Source organism: Schistocerca serialis, chromosome 3 (assembly GCF_023864345.2).
Source record: "Schistocerca serialis cubense isolate TAMUIC-IGC-003099 chromosome 3, iqSchSeri2.2, whole genome shotgun sequence".
NCBI lineage: Eukaryota > Metazoa > Arthropoda > Insecta > Orthoptera > Acrididae > Schistocerca > Schistocerca serialis.
In genome coordinates this window covers 840153287-840167656 of record NC_064640.1, presented here as the reverse complement: position 1 = coordinate 840167656, position 14370 = coordinate 840153287, and the positions used below count along the sequence as shown (strand labels likewise).

At 48.3% G+C, this 14370-nt stretch overlaps 1 protein-coding gene across 5 annotated transcripts in view; it reads left to right on the top strand.

Annotated features, from left to right (window-relative positions):
- The window catches only part of LOC126470898 (ATP-binding cassette sub-family B member 6), a 151763-nt gene that overhangs the window by 35178 nt on the left and 102215 nt on the right, over positions 1-14370 (top strand). For all 5 annotated transcript variants that reach the window (XM_050098929.1, XM_050098926.1, XM_050098928.1 and 2 more), the window contains exon 7: positions 11129-11366. In XM_050098929.1, the coding sequence (XP_049954886.1) occupies positions 11129-11366 (238 nt within the window). The remainder of the gene's footprint in view (positions 1-11128; positions 11367-14370) is intronic.

The following is a 14370-nucleotide window of genomic DNA, read 5'->3' as shown; positions in this document are numbered from 1 at the left end:
TCAGCAAATTTTGGTTGAAAAAACCGGAAATTTCTTGTGGAATATTTTCAAACATTCCCGCTTCGTCTCGTATAGTTTCATTGACTTCCGACAGGTGGCAGCGCTGTACGGAGCTGTTAAAATGGCGTTTGTAACGGATGTGCGTTGCAAACAACGGGCAGTGATAGAGTTTCTTTTGGCGGAAAACCAGGGCATCTCAGATATTCATAGGTGCTTGCAGAATGTCTACGGTGATCTGGCAGTGGACAAAAGCACGGTGAGTCGTTGGGCAAAGCGTGTGTCATCATCGCCGCAAGGTCAAGCAAGACTGTCTGATATCCTGCGTGCGGGCCGGCCGTGCACAGCTGTGACTCCTGCAATGGCGGAGCGTGCGAACACACTCGTTCGAGATGATCGACGGATCACCATCAAACAACTCAGTGCTCAACTTGACATCTCTGTTGGTAGTGCTGTCACAATTGTTCATCAGTTGGGATATTCAAAGGTTTGTTCCTGCTGGGTCCCTGGTTGTCTAACCGAACACCATAAAGAGCAAAGGAGAACCATCTGTTCGGAATTGCTTGCTCGTCATGTGGCTGAGGGTGACAATTTCTTGTCAAAGATTGTTACAGGCGATGAAACATGGGTTCATCGCTTCGAACCTGAAACAAAACGGCAATCAATGGAGTGGCGCCACACCCACTCCCCTAACAAGAAAAAGTTTAAAGCCATACTCTCAGCCGGTAAAGTCATGGTTACACTCTTCTGGGACGCTGAAGGGGTTATTCTGTTCGATGTCCTTCCCCATGGTCAAACGATCAACTCTGAAGTGTATTGTGCTACTCTTCAGAAATTGAAGAAACGACTTCAGCGTGTTTGTAGGCACAAAAATCTGAACGAACTTCTCCTTCTTCATGACAACGCAAGACCTCACACAAGTCTTCGCACCCGAGAGGAGCTCACAAAACTTCAGTGGACTGTTCTTCCTCATGCACCCTACAGCCCCGATCTCGCACCGTCGGATTTCCATATGTTTGGCCCAATGAAGGATGCAATCCGTGGGAGGCACTACGCGGATGATGAAGAAGTTATTGATGCAGTACGACGTTGGCTCCGACATTGACCAGTGGAATGGTACCGTGCAGGCATACAGGCCCTCATTTCAAGGTGGCGTAAGGCCGTAGCATTGAATGGAGATTACGTTGAAAAATAGTGTTGTGCAGCTAAAAGATTGGGGAATAACCTGGTGTATTTCAATGCTGAATAAAACAACCCCTGTTTCAGAAAAAAAATGTGTTGCATTACTTATTGAACTGCCCTCGTAAATGAAAAATATCTGGATGTCAGGACACTCGAACAGGTGTGCTTTGATCTTAGCCTTTGAAGGAATTATCCTCCTTTAAAAATTTAGTGTCATTAGTGGTATACAGGTCTGACATGGAACCTTACTTCCCACATGAAACCTTATGTCCTAGGTGGTGGTGGAAGAAGAGCAGGAGCATGAACGGGGGGAGTGGGAGTGGGACAAGACTACAGTGGTGCCCCCCAGGGGGTCCACAACTCTTTTGTGGATACGTGCGTAGTGGACACGGGACCCCGAGCTAATGTGGCTCTCCTTCCTTTCCGGGCTGCATACCTTCCCTTTCCGCATCCTTCCCCGTCCCCCATCTTCGCCCCCCCCCCCCCCCCCCCCCCTCACCTCTGGCTCTTTCCTTCCCTTTCTCCCCCTCCGGGAGTATGGTTTGTGCCTACATCCGGAGACGGACGCCAAAACTGTTACAAATTCCTTGCTTTCTACGCTTGCAAGTCTTCGTCCTTCCTCTGTCGTTCTCTTTTCCTTACCTCTTCTCTTTGCCCTTTTCTCCACTGTGGCGTTTGAGACCCCTCTTCTTTCCTTTCCTTTCCCTTTCTCTTTTTTCCTCCCTGTGCGTGTCTGAAGGCCGACCCACGCATTTTTGTGCGTAGCCGGTGACGGGGTAACGCGTAATTCCCTGCCCCGGGTAGACAGGTAGGACACGTACGTACCCCCTGGTAACGGCCAGGCCCAGGGAGGGGTGATTACCCGAGCTGATACCTTCCGAAAGTGCCGATTGGTCCCTCCGTCCGTTTGTCGGGAGGTGTGACCAATCACCTAAGGCAGGAGTGCCCTCAGAGAGGGCCCCCACAAGGGAAGAGCGCGCCATCGGAGACGCCGGTAATCATGGGGGATTCTTCCGCAATGATTTCCTCACCTTCCACTATGTCTGCTCACAAGCGTAAGTTCACTGAGTCTCAGCCACAGACAGTTCTTCCATCGTTGCCACAGTTCCTTGTTGTTTCTCGGTCTGATGAAGGTCACGACTTCTCCACGATCAACCCTTTCATTATTCAGAAAGGTGTCGACGCAATTGCAGGTCCTGTAAAGTCTTGTTCCAGATTGCGGAATGGCACCCTGTTGTTAGAAACAGTCAGTGCCCTCCAAGCACAAAAATTGCTGCGTACTTCACTGCTCCACACCTTCCCTGTCCGGGTTGAAGCGCACTGCACTTTAAATTCCTCACGTGGAGTCGTTTATACACGCTCCCTTGATGGATTGTCTGACGAAGAAATTCAGCACTACCTGTCTGACCAGGGCGTAACGGCTGTTCATAGAGTTATGAAAAGGGTTGACACGAACATCATTCCAACCCGCACTGTCTTCTTGACATTTGACAAAGTTCAACTCCCATCGAAAATCAAAGCAGGCTGTGAGATAATTTCCATTCACCCTTACGTCCCAAACCCTACGTGTTGCTATCGGTGTCAGCGGTTCAATCACACCAGCCAGTCCTGTTCCAATCCGGCCAAATGTGTTACGTGTGGCAACGATGCCCATGAGGGTGCTTGTCCACCTCCATCCCCTCGCTGCATGGGTGACCACGCTGCTTCCTCTTGAGATTGCCCCGTTTTTAAGGACGAAAAGCTCATCCAGGAAATCAGAGTGAAGGAAAAGGTGTCGACCTTTGCTACTCGAAAATTATTCGCCAGTCGACAGCCCACCGTGCCTCAGAAAGGAAAATACAGCACTGTCCTTGCTTCTCCTCGGTCAACAAAGGAGGCGGCCACGCAGACTTGCGACCTCACCTTTAGTGCCACGGTCGTCAGATCGGCCAGTGCAAAGATCGCCCGTTCAACCTCACCACTTTCGCCTGACCACTCTCTGGCTCACCCTTCATCGGGTTCTGCTAAATCTCGAGCCCAAAAGTCAGACACCAAGACTTCGAAAAAAGAGCATACTGGTGAAGATTTTTTGCGTACCCCAACTTCACAACCATCGGTTCCTCCTTCATCTAAACATCTTATTTCCAAGAAGGCTAATAACAAACCCAGTTCATCTCCTTCTCCGCCAAGGCGTGTCTCATCTACAGCACCACCTGGCGGAAATCGCCCTCGGCTGTCTTCTGTGTCGTCGAGGCGCACTGCTGGCGGCCGATCAACCGGCCGATCGCTGGTGGCAGGAGCTGCTCCTGAACAACCTATGGATCAGGATCTTCTGCCTTCGGCTGAATGCCATACCATGCTGTCGGTCGCAAGCTCTGAGCAGTCGACGAGTTGACAGCAACCTTGGTCACATTCCTCCATTTTCTGTTCACCCTATGTCCATTATCCACTGGAATATCCGCGGCATTCAAGCCAATCGGGATGAATTGTCGATCCTCTTACGATCCTACTCGCCGGTCATCTTCTGTCTTCAGGAAACAAAGCTGCGTCCAAATGACCGCTTTGTTCTCCCTCATTTTCAGTCCGTCCGATATGATCTCCCCTCTTTTGAAGGCACTCCAGCCCATGGAGGACTCATGATTCTTCTCCATGATACTCTCCATTATCACCCAACCCACTTACACACTTCCTTCCAAGCTGTCGCCGTCCGTCTTTCCCTTTCTGGATACACGTTCTCTCTTTGTACTGTATACATTCCATCGTCCACACCAATGGCACGAGCTGATCTCCTTCATCTTCTTGGTCAGCTTCCACCCCCATATTTGCTGGTTGGGGGACTTCAATGCCCACCACCCGCTTTGGGGATCTCCACATCCTTGTCCACGTGGCTCACTATTGCTAGACATCTTCCACCAAGCGGATCTAGTTTGCCTCAACACTGGGGTCCCTACATTTTTGTCTGCCTCCACGACAAATTTATCTCATTTGGACCTTGCGGTCGGTACTGTTCCGCTAGCTCGACGCTTCGAATGGTTCGCCCTTGATGATACACACTCGAGTGACCACTTTCCATGTGTCCTTAGACTGCAGCCTCAACTGCCATATATGCCCCCGCGACGCTGGAAGTTTGCCCAAGCCGATTGGACACTTTTTTCGTCTCTAGCGACGTTCGATGACTTCCCAGCGTCGACGATGAGGTCACACATATTACCGACGTTATTCTTACAGCTGCGGAACGTTCAATACCACGCACCTCCGAATTGCCCCGGCGCGCCCCAGTTCCTTGGTGGAACGAGGCATGCCGTGACGCTATACGTGAGCGGCGACGTGCTCTTCGCGTTTTCCGCCACCATCCTACTTTGGCCAACTGTATCCGCTATAAGCAGCTCCGTGCGCGATGCCGTCGTGTTATCCGCGATAGCAAGAAGGCAAGCTGGAAATTCTTTATTAGCTCATTTAACACCTTCACTCCCTCCTCAGAAGTTTGGAGTCGGCTTCGACGGTTCTCAGGCGCGCCTAGTTTCTCCCCAGTCTCTGGGCTCACTGTCGCGCATGACACATTAGTGGACCCCGTCGCAATTTCTAATTCGTTGGGTCAGCACTTTGCTGAGATTTCAAGCTCTTCAAATTACCCGCCAGCATTTCTCCCGAAGAAACGTGCAGCGGAAGTGCGACATCTTGCTTTCTCCTCTCAAAATCGCGAAAGCTACAATACTGTTTTCTCCATGCGGGAACTCCAACATGCAGTCTCTTCTTCTCGGTCCTCCGCCCCAGGACCGGATGGTACCCACGTCCAAATGTTGCTGCATTTATCAACCCATAGTCTGCGTTACCTCCTTCGCCTTTATAATCGAATATGAACCGACAGTACTTTTCCCAGACGATGGCGGGAAGCTATCGTCGTTCCTGTTCCGAAACCTGGAAAGGGCAAACTTCTCCCCTCTAGCTATCGCCCCATTTCTCTCACGAGTAGTGTCTGTAAAGTTTTGGAGCGTATGGTGAATTACCGTTTAGCTTAGTGGCTGGAATCCCACAGTCTTTTAACACCTGCCCAATGCGGATTCCGAAAGCATCGTTCTGCAGTTGACCATCTTGTTGCTCTCTCCACTTATATCATGAACAATTTTCTCCGGAAACGCCAAACAGTAGCAATATTTTTTGATCTGGAGAGAGCATACGATACCTGTTGGAGGACAGGCATCCTCCGCACACTGTTCTCTTGGGGCTTTCGAGGTCGGCTGCCCCTTTTTCTTCGCGAATTTATGGCAGAGCGCACATTTAGGGTGCGGGTGATCACTACTCTCTCCCGTACTTTCTCCCAAGAAAACGGGGTACCCCAGGGCTCCGTGCTGAGTGTTGTACTGTTTGCCATTGCCATCAATCCAATTATGGATTGTCTCTTTCCTGATGTCTCGGGCTCCCTCTTTGTGGACGATTTTGCGATCTACTACAGCTCTCAACGGACCAGCCTTCTTGAACGACGTCTTCAAGGATGTCTCGATCGCCTCCACTCTTGGAGCGTCGAAACCGGCTTCCGTTTTTCTCCCAGTAAGACCGTTTGTGTTAATTTTTGGCGACGTAAGGAGTTTCTTCCACCCTCCTTACATCTAGGTCCTGTCAACCTTCAGTCTTCAGACGTCGCTAAATTCTTGGGTCTTATGTTTGACAGAAAACTGTACTGGTCCTCGCATGTTTCCTATCTTTCGGCTCGCTGTCTGCGATTCGTCAACACCCTCCGTGTCCTGAATGGTACCTCCTGGGGAGCGGACCGAGTGGTCCTTCTCCGCCTCTACCGCGCCTTAGTGCGCTTGAAATTGGACTATGGAAGCATAGTTTACTCCTCTGCTCGGCCGTCTATTCTTCGGCGTCTCGACTCTATCCACCACCGTGGATTACGTTTAGTGTCTGGAGCTTTTTACACCAGCCCTGTGGAAAGTCTTTATGCTGAGACTGCTGAACCTCCACTGTCCAATCGGCGAGCAGTCCTTCTGAGTCGTTACGCTAGCCATCTGTCTTCCATGCCTGCTAATCCAGCCCATGACATTTTTTTCGATGCCTCCTTTGATGTAGGGTATGCAGGCTGCCCCTCCTCCCTACTACCACCGGGAGTCCGCTTCCGCCAACTGCTCCATTCTCTTTCCTTCCGCTTTCCTAAAACCTTCTTGACAACTTGGGGTACAGCACTGCCTTGTCTCCGTCCCCAGATCTCCCTGCTCCGTGACCTTTGTCGATTTCCCAAGGATTGTACTCCTTCACTTGTTTATCGTCGGGCATTTGCTGCTCGATGTGCACAAATGACGGAAGCCACATTTATTTACACCGATGGCTCGAAAACATCGTTAGGTGTAGGGAGTGCCTATATTGTTGGCGACGCCCCAAATCACTTTCGGCTTCCCGACCAGTGTTCGGTTTATACTGCGGAGCTTTACGCTATTCTCCAGGCTGTCCACTACATCCGCCGCCATCAGCGGATACATTACGTTATCTGCTCAGATTCTCTCAGCTCTCTCCTCAGTCTCCAAGCTCTTTATCCTGTGCACCCTCTGGTCCACCGGATTCAGGACTGTCTGCGCTTGCTCCACCTGGGCGGGCGTCTCGGTGGCATTCCTCTGGCTCCCGGGACATGCTGGTATCTATGGAAATGAGGCGGCCGATATTGCAGCCAAGGCTGCTGTCTCTCATCTTCGGCCAGCTATTCAATCGATTCCCTTTGCCGATCTACGGAGCGTTTTATGTCGTCGAGTTGCTCTTTTATGGCACGCCCATTGGTCGACGTCCTCGTGGTCGTGCGGTAGCGTTCTCGCTTCCCACGCCCTGGTTCCCGTGTTCGATTTTCGGCGGGGTCAGGGATTTTCTCTGCCTCGTGATGGCTGGGTGTTGTGTGCTGTCCTTAGGTTAGTTAGGTTTAAGTAGTTCTAAGTTCTAGGGGACTGATGACCATAGATGTTAAGTCCCATAGTGCTCAGAGCCATTTGAATCCATTGGTCGACACTTCCCCATAATAAATTGCGGGACGTGAAAGCTCTTCCTTGTGCTTGGACCTCTTCCTCCCGAATGCGTCGTCGGGAGGAGGTAATTTTAACTAGACTCCGGATAGGGCACTGTCTTTTTAGCCATTGACATCTTTTAAGCGGCGATCCTCCCCCACTCTGTCCCCACTGCTCTCAGCTGTGGACGGTAAGACACCTTTTAATTGAGTGCCCCTATTTTAATCCGTTACGCTCCCGTCTACAGCTGTCGCCTGATATATCATCGATTTGAGCAGATGACACGCGCTCAGCCGATCGCGTTCTCGAATTTATTAGTGCCAGTGAAATGACGTCAGTCATTTGAAGCTTTTTTTGGGGACAACCAACCCCTTTCTGGAGTGTATTTTTAAGCATTCCTTCTGCTTTTAGTTTCTCCAATTTTATGACTTTCGTTCCCATTGCTGCTGGGTTCCATTTTTGGTTTTTTACTGTTTCCTAAGCCACGGACCGGGCGCTAATGACCATAGCAGTTTTGCGCCCTAAAAAAAAAAAAAAAAAAAACCTACAGTGGTGACACCAGAGGTATCAGATCCCCCGCCCCCTCCCCCACATCCCCACCCCCCATGCTGTTGGATTCTGAACCAGTAGTCATTAATGTCATTTTATTCCCACTGGTGACAGGCAGCGATCTTGCGGCATGTTTCGTCCTCCTGGCCTCTTCACGCCTAAGTTGGACATCCATAACATGATCATTCAGTGGAAGTGTAGTGGTTGTTACCTGATGGAACTGCAACTGCAACACCTTATTTCCTCCTCTTCCACAATTTGCGTTGCTCTACATGAAACACGATTCACTAGTTACCATTCCCCTATGCCCCATGGATATTGTGCATTCTCTCGGTACCGTGCTGGGCCCGAGAGGACATTTAGACGTTGGGGTTTCGCCTCTGCGTTTTGCGCTCTCTCTGATCTGCAGTCATATAGAACTGTCAGAGGATAAAGGGTGTGATGACCTAGTAGTTTGGTCCCTTTAACAATCCAACCAACCAACCATTCAACTGGTTAAATAAATCTTTCACACTGGTTGTTAAAATACATTTAATAAAAAGTCACTACCGCTTTTGCGTCAGTAGAGAGCCATCTTCAGGTTTTTTAAACAGCCAAAGATGCAGCTTTACTTATATGAAACTGGTAGTGACTTTTATAAAAGTATTTTAACAGCCAGTGCAGAAGATTTTATTCACCGTGTGGAATTTTGGCTGCCGTTGCCCAACCTCTAAAATAGTATGTTCAGCTACTGACTGCCCAGATGAACCAAGGGGCTATCAGCCATGGCTCCTCAATGACCGTCCCCTGACTGTTGCTGTGTATGGGCCTCTGTAGAAGGTACGTGGTTTATGAAGCCATGCTGACTGCTGTTTATTGGTGATGGAGGCTGGAATTTGCACATCAGTACTGCAACTGGGCATCCAGTAAGTGGTGACAAGCGACCTTTTCAGATGAACCACATTCTATGTTCCATCACACTGATGGCCTGTGGCGTGTACGGCCCTGCAACAATTGTTGGAAGGATCCAGGCCAGGGGGGAGAGCATTATGGTCTGGGTGATGTTTCTGTGGCATTCTCTGGGTGATCTTGTCTGTCTGGAAGGCACAATGGATCAAGGCAAGTTTGCGTCTATCCTTGGGGACCATGTCCACCCCTACATGCAGTTTGTTTCTCCTGAGTGGGGTGGCATCAGCCAGAAGGACAATGCAACATGTCACACAGCTTGCAGGTACATGTGTGGTTTGAAGAGCATCAGGATGAGTTTACCGTAGTCCCCTGGTGACCCCCACCTTCTGCCCGACCCCTAGATTTAAACCCATTTGTGAATCTGTGGAACCACCAGAATCAGGCTATTTGCGTCGTAAATCCTTAACAGTGAAATCTAGCACAGCTGGCCATAGCATTGTAGTTGGCACTGCTCCACATCACTGTTGGTACCTTTCAGAACCTCGTTGACTCTCTCTCTCTCTGCATGTCCGCACTGCAAAATATGCTTATTCAGGCTTTTGACAAGTGGTCACATTAATGTGACAGAACCATGAAATAAGATCTTTTTTAAGTACTTTGGACCTTCTCTTTGATTCTTCTGATTTACAAAACACAGATTTGTTTGGGATGGGTGAGGTCCTACATTTAAGTGTCTATTTCTTATGTGCATGTAATTTGCAGAAAATATAAGACTCCAATGAAAGTTTCTGAAATGATTGTAAGTTCATGATTAAAGTTAACTGTTGTATAGACTCAAGTTAGCACCATTGCACAAAGTCAAAAATCTAAAGAAACTTGAAGAATTCATGATGGACGCGTTTACTCAGTACAGCATTAGGCTTTCAGTAAGCTCAATAAATTGACAATTTTGCTGCAAATCATTGGCTGCTGTGATTCCAGTGGTGATAAAATGCTGTAATCACTTCTGCAAGGTGATTGTCATTGGTGTGTATGATGACATCAGTCTAATGATATAGAAATAACCATTAAAAAGCATTTTGTTGCTTTTTATAAGAAGTCTTTCACTAGATGACAAGGTCACTTTACAGAGAGAGTTGTATCAGTGAATATCACAGTAGCATGAAGTGATTGTCAAAATGAAATTTAAAAGATATGGAAAATACAGAGCAGTTAGTGAACTGAATATGCATGGTTGGGCACTGCAGAGTTTCTGTGGGCTGTATAAGTACATGGTTGTTGACAAGCAAAGGAAACTATTGTCATCTGTGTCTGGCAGCAGTGTGTGTGCCATATCAGTGTCAGACATCACGGTATAAGCAAACTACAGAGAGATGACTAACAGGCTCGCATAAAGAAGGATTTTTTTATGTGGATTTTTCTCAGCAGGCCTTTTTACGTCAACTGTTTCAGTGGTGGACTAAAGATAAATATCTAAACAAAAATTTTTGGAGGACCACAGTGTCAAAACAACTGGATGAGAAACAGCTTATCCTCCAAGAAGGAAAAGCTATGCATTTTATTATGGGAGCCAAGAACAAAATAGATTCAATGATAAAAATGACATTTTTATGTATTTTGATAACATCTACTGCAATCCTTTATGCAAGCATTTGTTTGTTGGTAGTTTCCTCAATCCTCATTTCTAATTGTCTTGTTCTATAATGAAGAGAAGTGTTCAAGCAGTGGCACACTTTTGGCAACAAGTCATGTTTGCAAATGAGACATACTGCAGCTTATGCTGTCACTATGTCTTTATATGCATTTGAGTGCTGGGTTACTGCAGTGTCATAATGGATAAGTAGCAAGTAGGATGGTCAGGTGTGGGTAGCTGTCTCGCTGTCTGTGCACAAATAAACTTACAGTACTCGTATGTAGAGCTAAATCTACGGTGCAAAATGGTACATGAAGTTTCTAATGAGGAATTTGTGAGCAATAAATTTACTAAAATTCTAATTGCCATGCATCAGGTTTTGTTGCAGCAGCAGTGGTGACAGATCAGATCTTTAGTAACACATGAATGGAATGGCTCATTAGAACACTGTAGTGGTAAAATACTGTTTTTCTCATTTTGAAGAGGGAGGGAAGACAGTAATCAGATCAGGGTAACACACACACACACACACACACACACACACACACACACACACACACACACACACACATTGAAGACTTCACTAAATGGTACTAAAGTGTATGGTTTCTGTGCTGTTCGGAATGATACCATAGTGAAAAGTACTGAAATGTTTCCTATTCTGATCATACCAGTAATATTTGGTTAACACTCACACCAACGTGTTACATAACCCAACTTTTGATTCTAATTATGTGCAAGCATTTGTGGCCCTTATTTGTTCTGACTTTAAAGGACTTCTATCAAGTGTTGTGAGCAGTTCTAATACATTACCAGTCTGTAACATTTATCTGTGTCTACTGCTTATGGTTAACATGTAGTGCTGTACATATGTTGGATCCAAAGATAAGTTTTCTTTTCATTTAAATTTTAGGTGGAATTGTTCAGACATCTCCATAGTCTGAGCTTAAGATGGCATCTTGGACGTAAAACTGGTGAAGTACTCAGAGTAATGGACCGTGGGACAGATAGCATAGACAATCTACTTAATTACATTTTGTTCAGCATATTACCTACAATTGTGGATATAATTATTGCTGTGGTATTCTTCATCTCAGCCTTTAATAGTTGGTTTGGCTTAATAGTTTTCACCACCATGATCCTGTATATTGGTAAGTTTGAAAAAGATTGACAATTATGCATAACTTATTTGTTTTAATGTCTTACATATAGTAATACCTCTTTTATATGTCATATAAAAGATATTGTGTCTAGAGCTTTACCACTATTTTCTTTCATTAATTACAAAAAAAATTGCACATGGTACACTGTGTGTTCAAAAGTATCCGGACACCCCCAAAAGCATATGTTTTTCAAATTAGGTGCATTGTTCTGCTACCTACTGCCATGTAATCCATATCAGTGACCTCAGTAGTTACTAGACATAGTGAGAGAGCAGAATGGGGTGCTTCGTAGAACTCACGGGCTTTGAATGTGGTCAGGTGATGGGTGTCACTTGTCATATGTCTGTACGTGAGATTTCCACATTCTTAAACATCCTGAGGCCCACTGTTTTCGATGTGATAGTGGAAAGGCGAAGGGACAGGTACAGCACAAAAGCGTACAGGCAAACCTCATCTGTTGACTGACAGAGACTGCTGACAGTTGAAAAGGGTCGTAATGTGTAATAGGCAGACATCTATCCAGACCTTCACACAGGAATTGCAAACTGCATCAGGATCCACTGCAAGTGCTATGAAAGTTAGGCGGGAGGTGAGAAAATGTGGATTTTGTTGTGTCTAGACAAAACAGCCTAGACACAATGAGAGGAAGCCGAAAGGCACTCGCTAAGCCAAAGCTGGATGCGTGAGGTCTGAAACAGGATATGTAATGAAGGCTATAAAGAAAAGTACGTAGCTTCGGGAATACTTAACTTTAATCCATCCTTTTGGTACATCTGGAGATTGTGGCGATACAAGTGAGACTCTTTAGATACATGCAATGTTACTAATGGCGCCTTGCTAGGTCGTAGCCATTGACTTAGCTGAAGGCTATTCTAACTATTGGCTCGGCTAATGAGCAATGCTTCGTCCATGTAGTCGCTAGCAAAGTCGTCCGTACAACTGGGGCGAGTGCTATCCCGTATCTCGAGACCTGCCTTGTGGTGGCGCTCGGTCTGCGATCACACAGTGGCGACACGCGGGTCCAACATGTACTAATGGACCGCGGCCGATTTAAAGCTACCACCTAGCAAGTGTGGTGTCTGGCGGTGACACCACATTCCTCCCCCGCAAATTGGCGAACGGTCGTGTTATAAGGCTTCCGCTCGCCGTGGGGAGGACCCCATGTTGACGTATGCAATGAGGTGGGGAGCCTAACAACAGGCGAGGCTGTGCCACCCGCTCCCAGCCATTCGGTCCGAGGGGATCTAGGAAACGCCTGAAAACCTAGTTCAGGGTGCACGTCAACATGCGGTGTATGCGCCCCTAAAGAGACAGGAGGGGCCGAAGGGGCGACCTCCATTGCGTCAGGGTACCCGACGCGGGAAGACGTCATTTGGTCCGGAGCGGGCAAGAGTTCCATGGCGGAGGACAGCTGGTCACGGGAAGCGATCGGCGGCGCGTGACCCAGGGAGGCGCTTGGCGGCTGCTGCGAAGCGTCCACTGCGGGCGGCGCCGGCTGGAGGACAGGCGGCGCCGGCTGGAGGACAGGCGGCGCCGGCTGGAGGACAGGCGGCGGCGGCGGCGGCGGCGGCGGAGGCGGCGCGTCGCCATGGGGCAAAATGGAAGTCATTGTCGGTAACACCTGGGGATGAGGCGAGCCAGTAGATGGGTCCCCAGGGCACTGACCGGACGGCACCGTTGCTGAAAGCAGACGGGGAGCGGCAGAACCCGTGCGACGACAGAGGCGCAGCCGATTGAGATGCCGACGCACCTCACCAGAGGCCCCCAAAACCAAATACATCGTGCGGCCGAGGCAGCGAAGAATGTGCCCTGCGAGCCAACGCCGTGAACCTCGATAGTTGCGATAGAATACAACGTCGCCTGGAGCAAAAGCAGAAGACTGCCGCTGCACAGGAACCTGATGCGGCGGATGCAGCAAAGACATCAAGGTTCGATGAGGCCGACCGTGGAGCAACTCAGCCAGCGAGCGACCATCTCGGGGCTGAAAGCGATACGATGACAAAAAGAGCAACAACGCGTCCTCCCGAGAATGCGACTCTTTCAACTTCAACATCTGTGACTTGAAAATCCGGACCAATTGTTCAGCGGCAACGTTTGACTGAGGCGAAAACGGCGCGGATGTCAGATGTTGAATATCATTGGCCTGGCAGAATGACTGAAAATCTTCGGATATGAATTGTGGGCCATTGTCGGAAACAATAGTCTGCGGAAGACCTTCAATGCAAAAGATAGCAGACAACGCTTGGATGGTGGCAGTTGACGTCGTGGAAGACATCCGGACAACAAAAGGAAAATTACTGAAGGCATCTACCAGAACCAACCATAGAGCATTCCAGAATGGACCAGCAAAATCGATGTGCAAACGGTGCCAAGGGGAAGTGGCTTTCGGCCATGCAAAGACTTTCCGCGGCGGTGCGGATTGTTGTTCGGCACACGCCATGCAAGAAGAACATTTATTTGTAATCGCAGCATCGATTCTGAACCGAGTACTGTGCTGACGAGCAAGTTGTTTCGTTTGCACTATACCCCAATGTCCTTGGTGAAGAAGCCGTAAAACAGAGGACTGTAACGAATGTGGGACCACGACTCTGGACTGATCATTATCAGAACGCAACAACAAAACACCACGTCGTACAAAAAGTCTCTCCTTATGAGCAAAAAATCGGCGAACCAACGGATCCTCGATCCGAGACTTTGACAAGGGCCATTGCGTAGCAACAAAACGCAAAACGGTAGCAAGGACCGGGTCAGCAGCTGTGGCTGTAGCTACACGACGAAAATCAATCGGAAACGATTCAACCACTTTATCGGTTTCCGAATCAATGAACATGCAAGCAATTTCGGAAGAATCGAATGCTCTATCCTCAGCAACAGGCAAACGGGACAACGCATCGGCGTTTCCGTGCTTAGCAGTGGACCGATACAAGACATCGTAGCGGTACTGCGAGAGGAAAATAGACCAGCGAACGAATTTCTGCGCTGTACGCGGAGG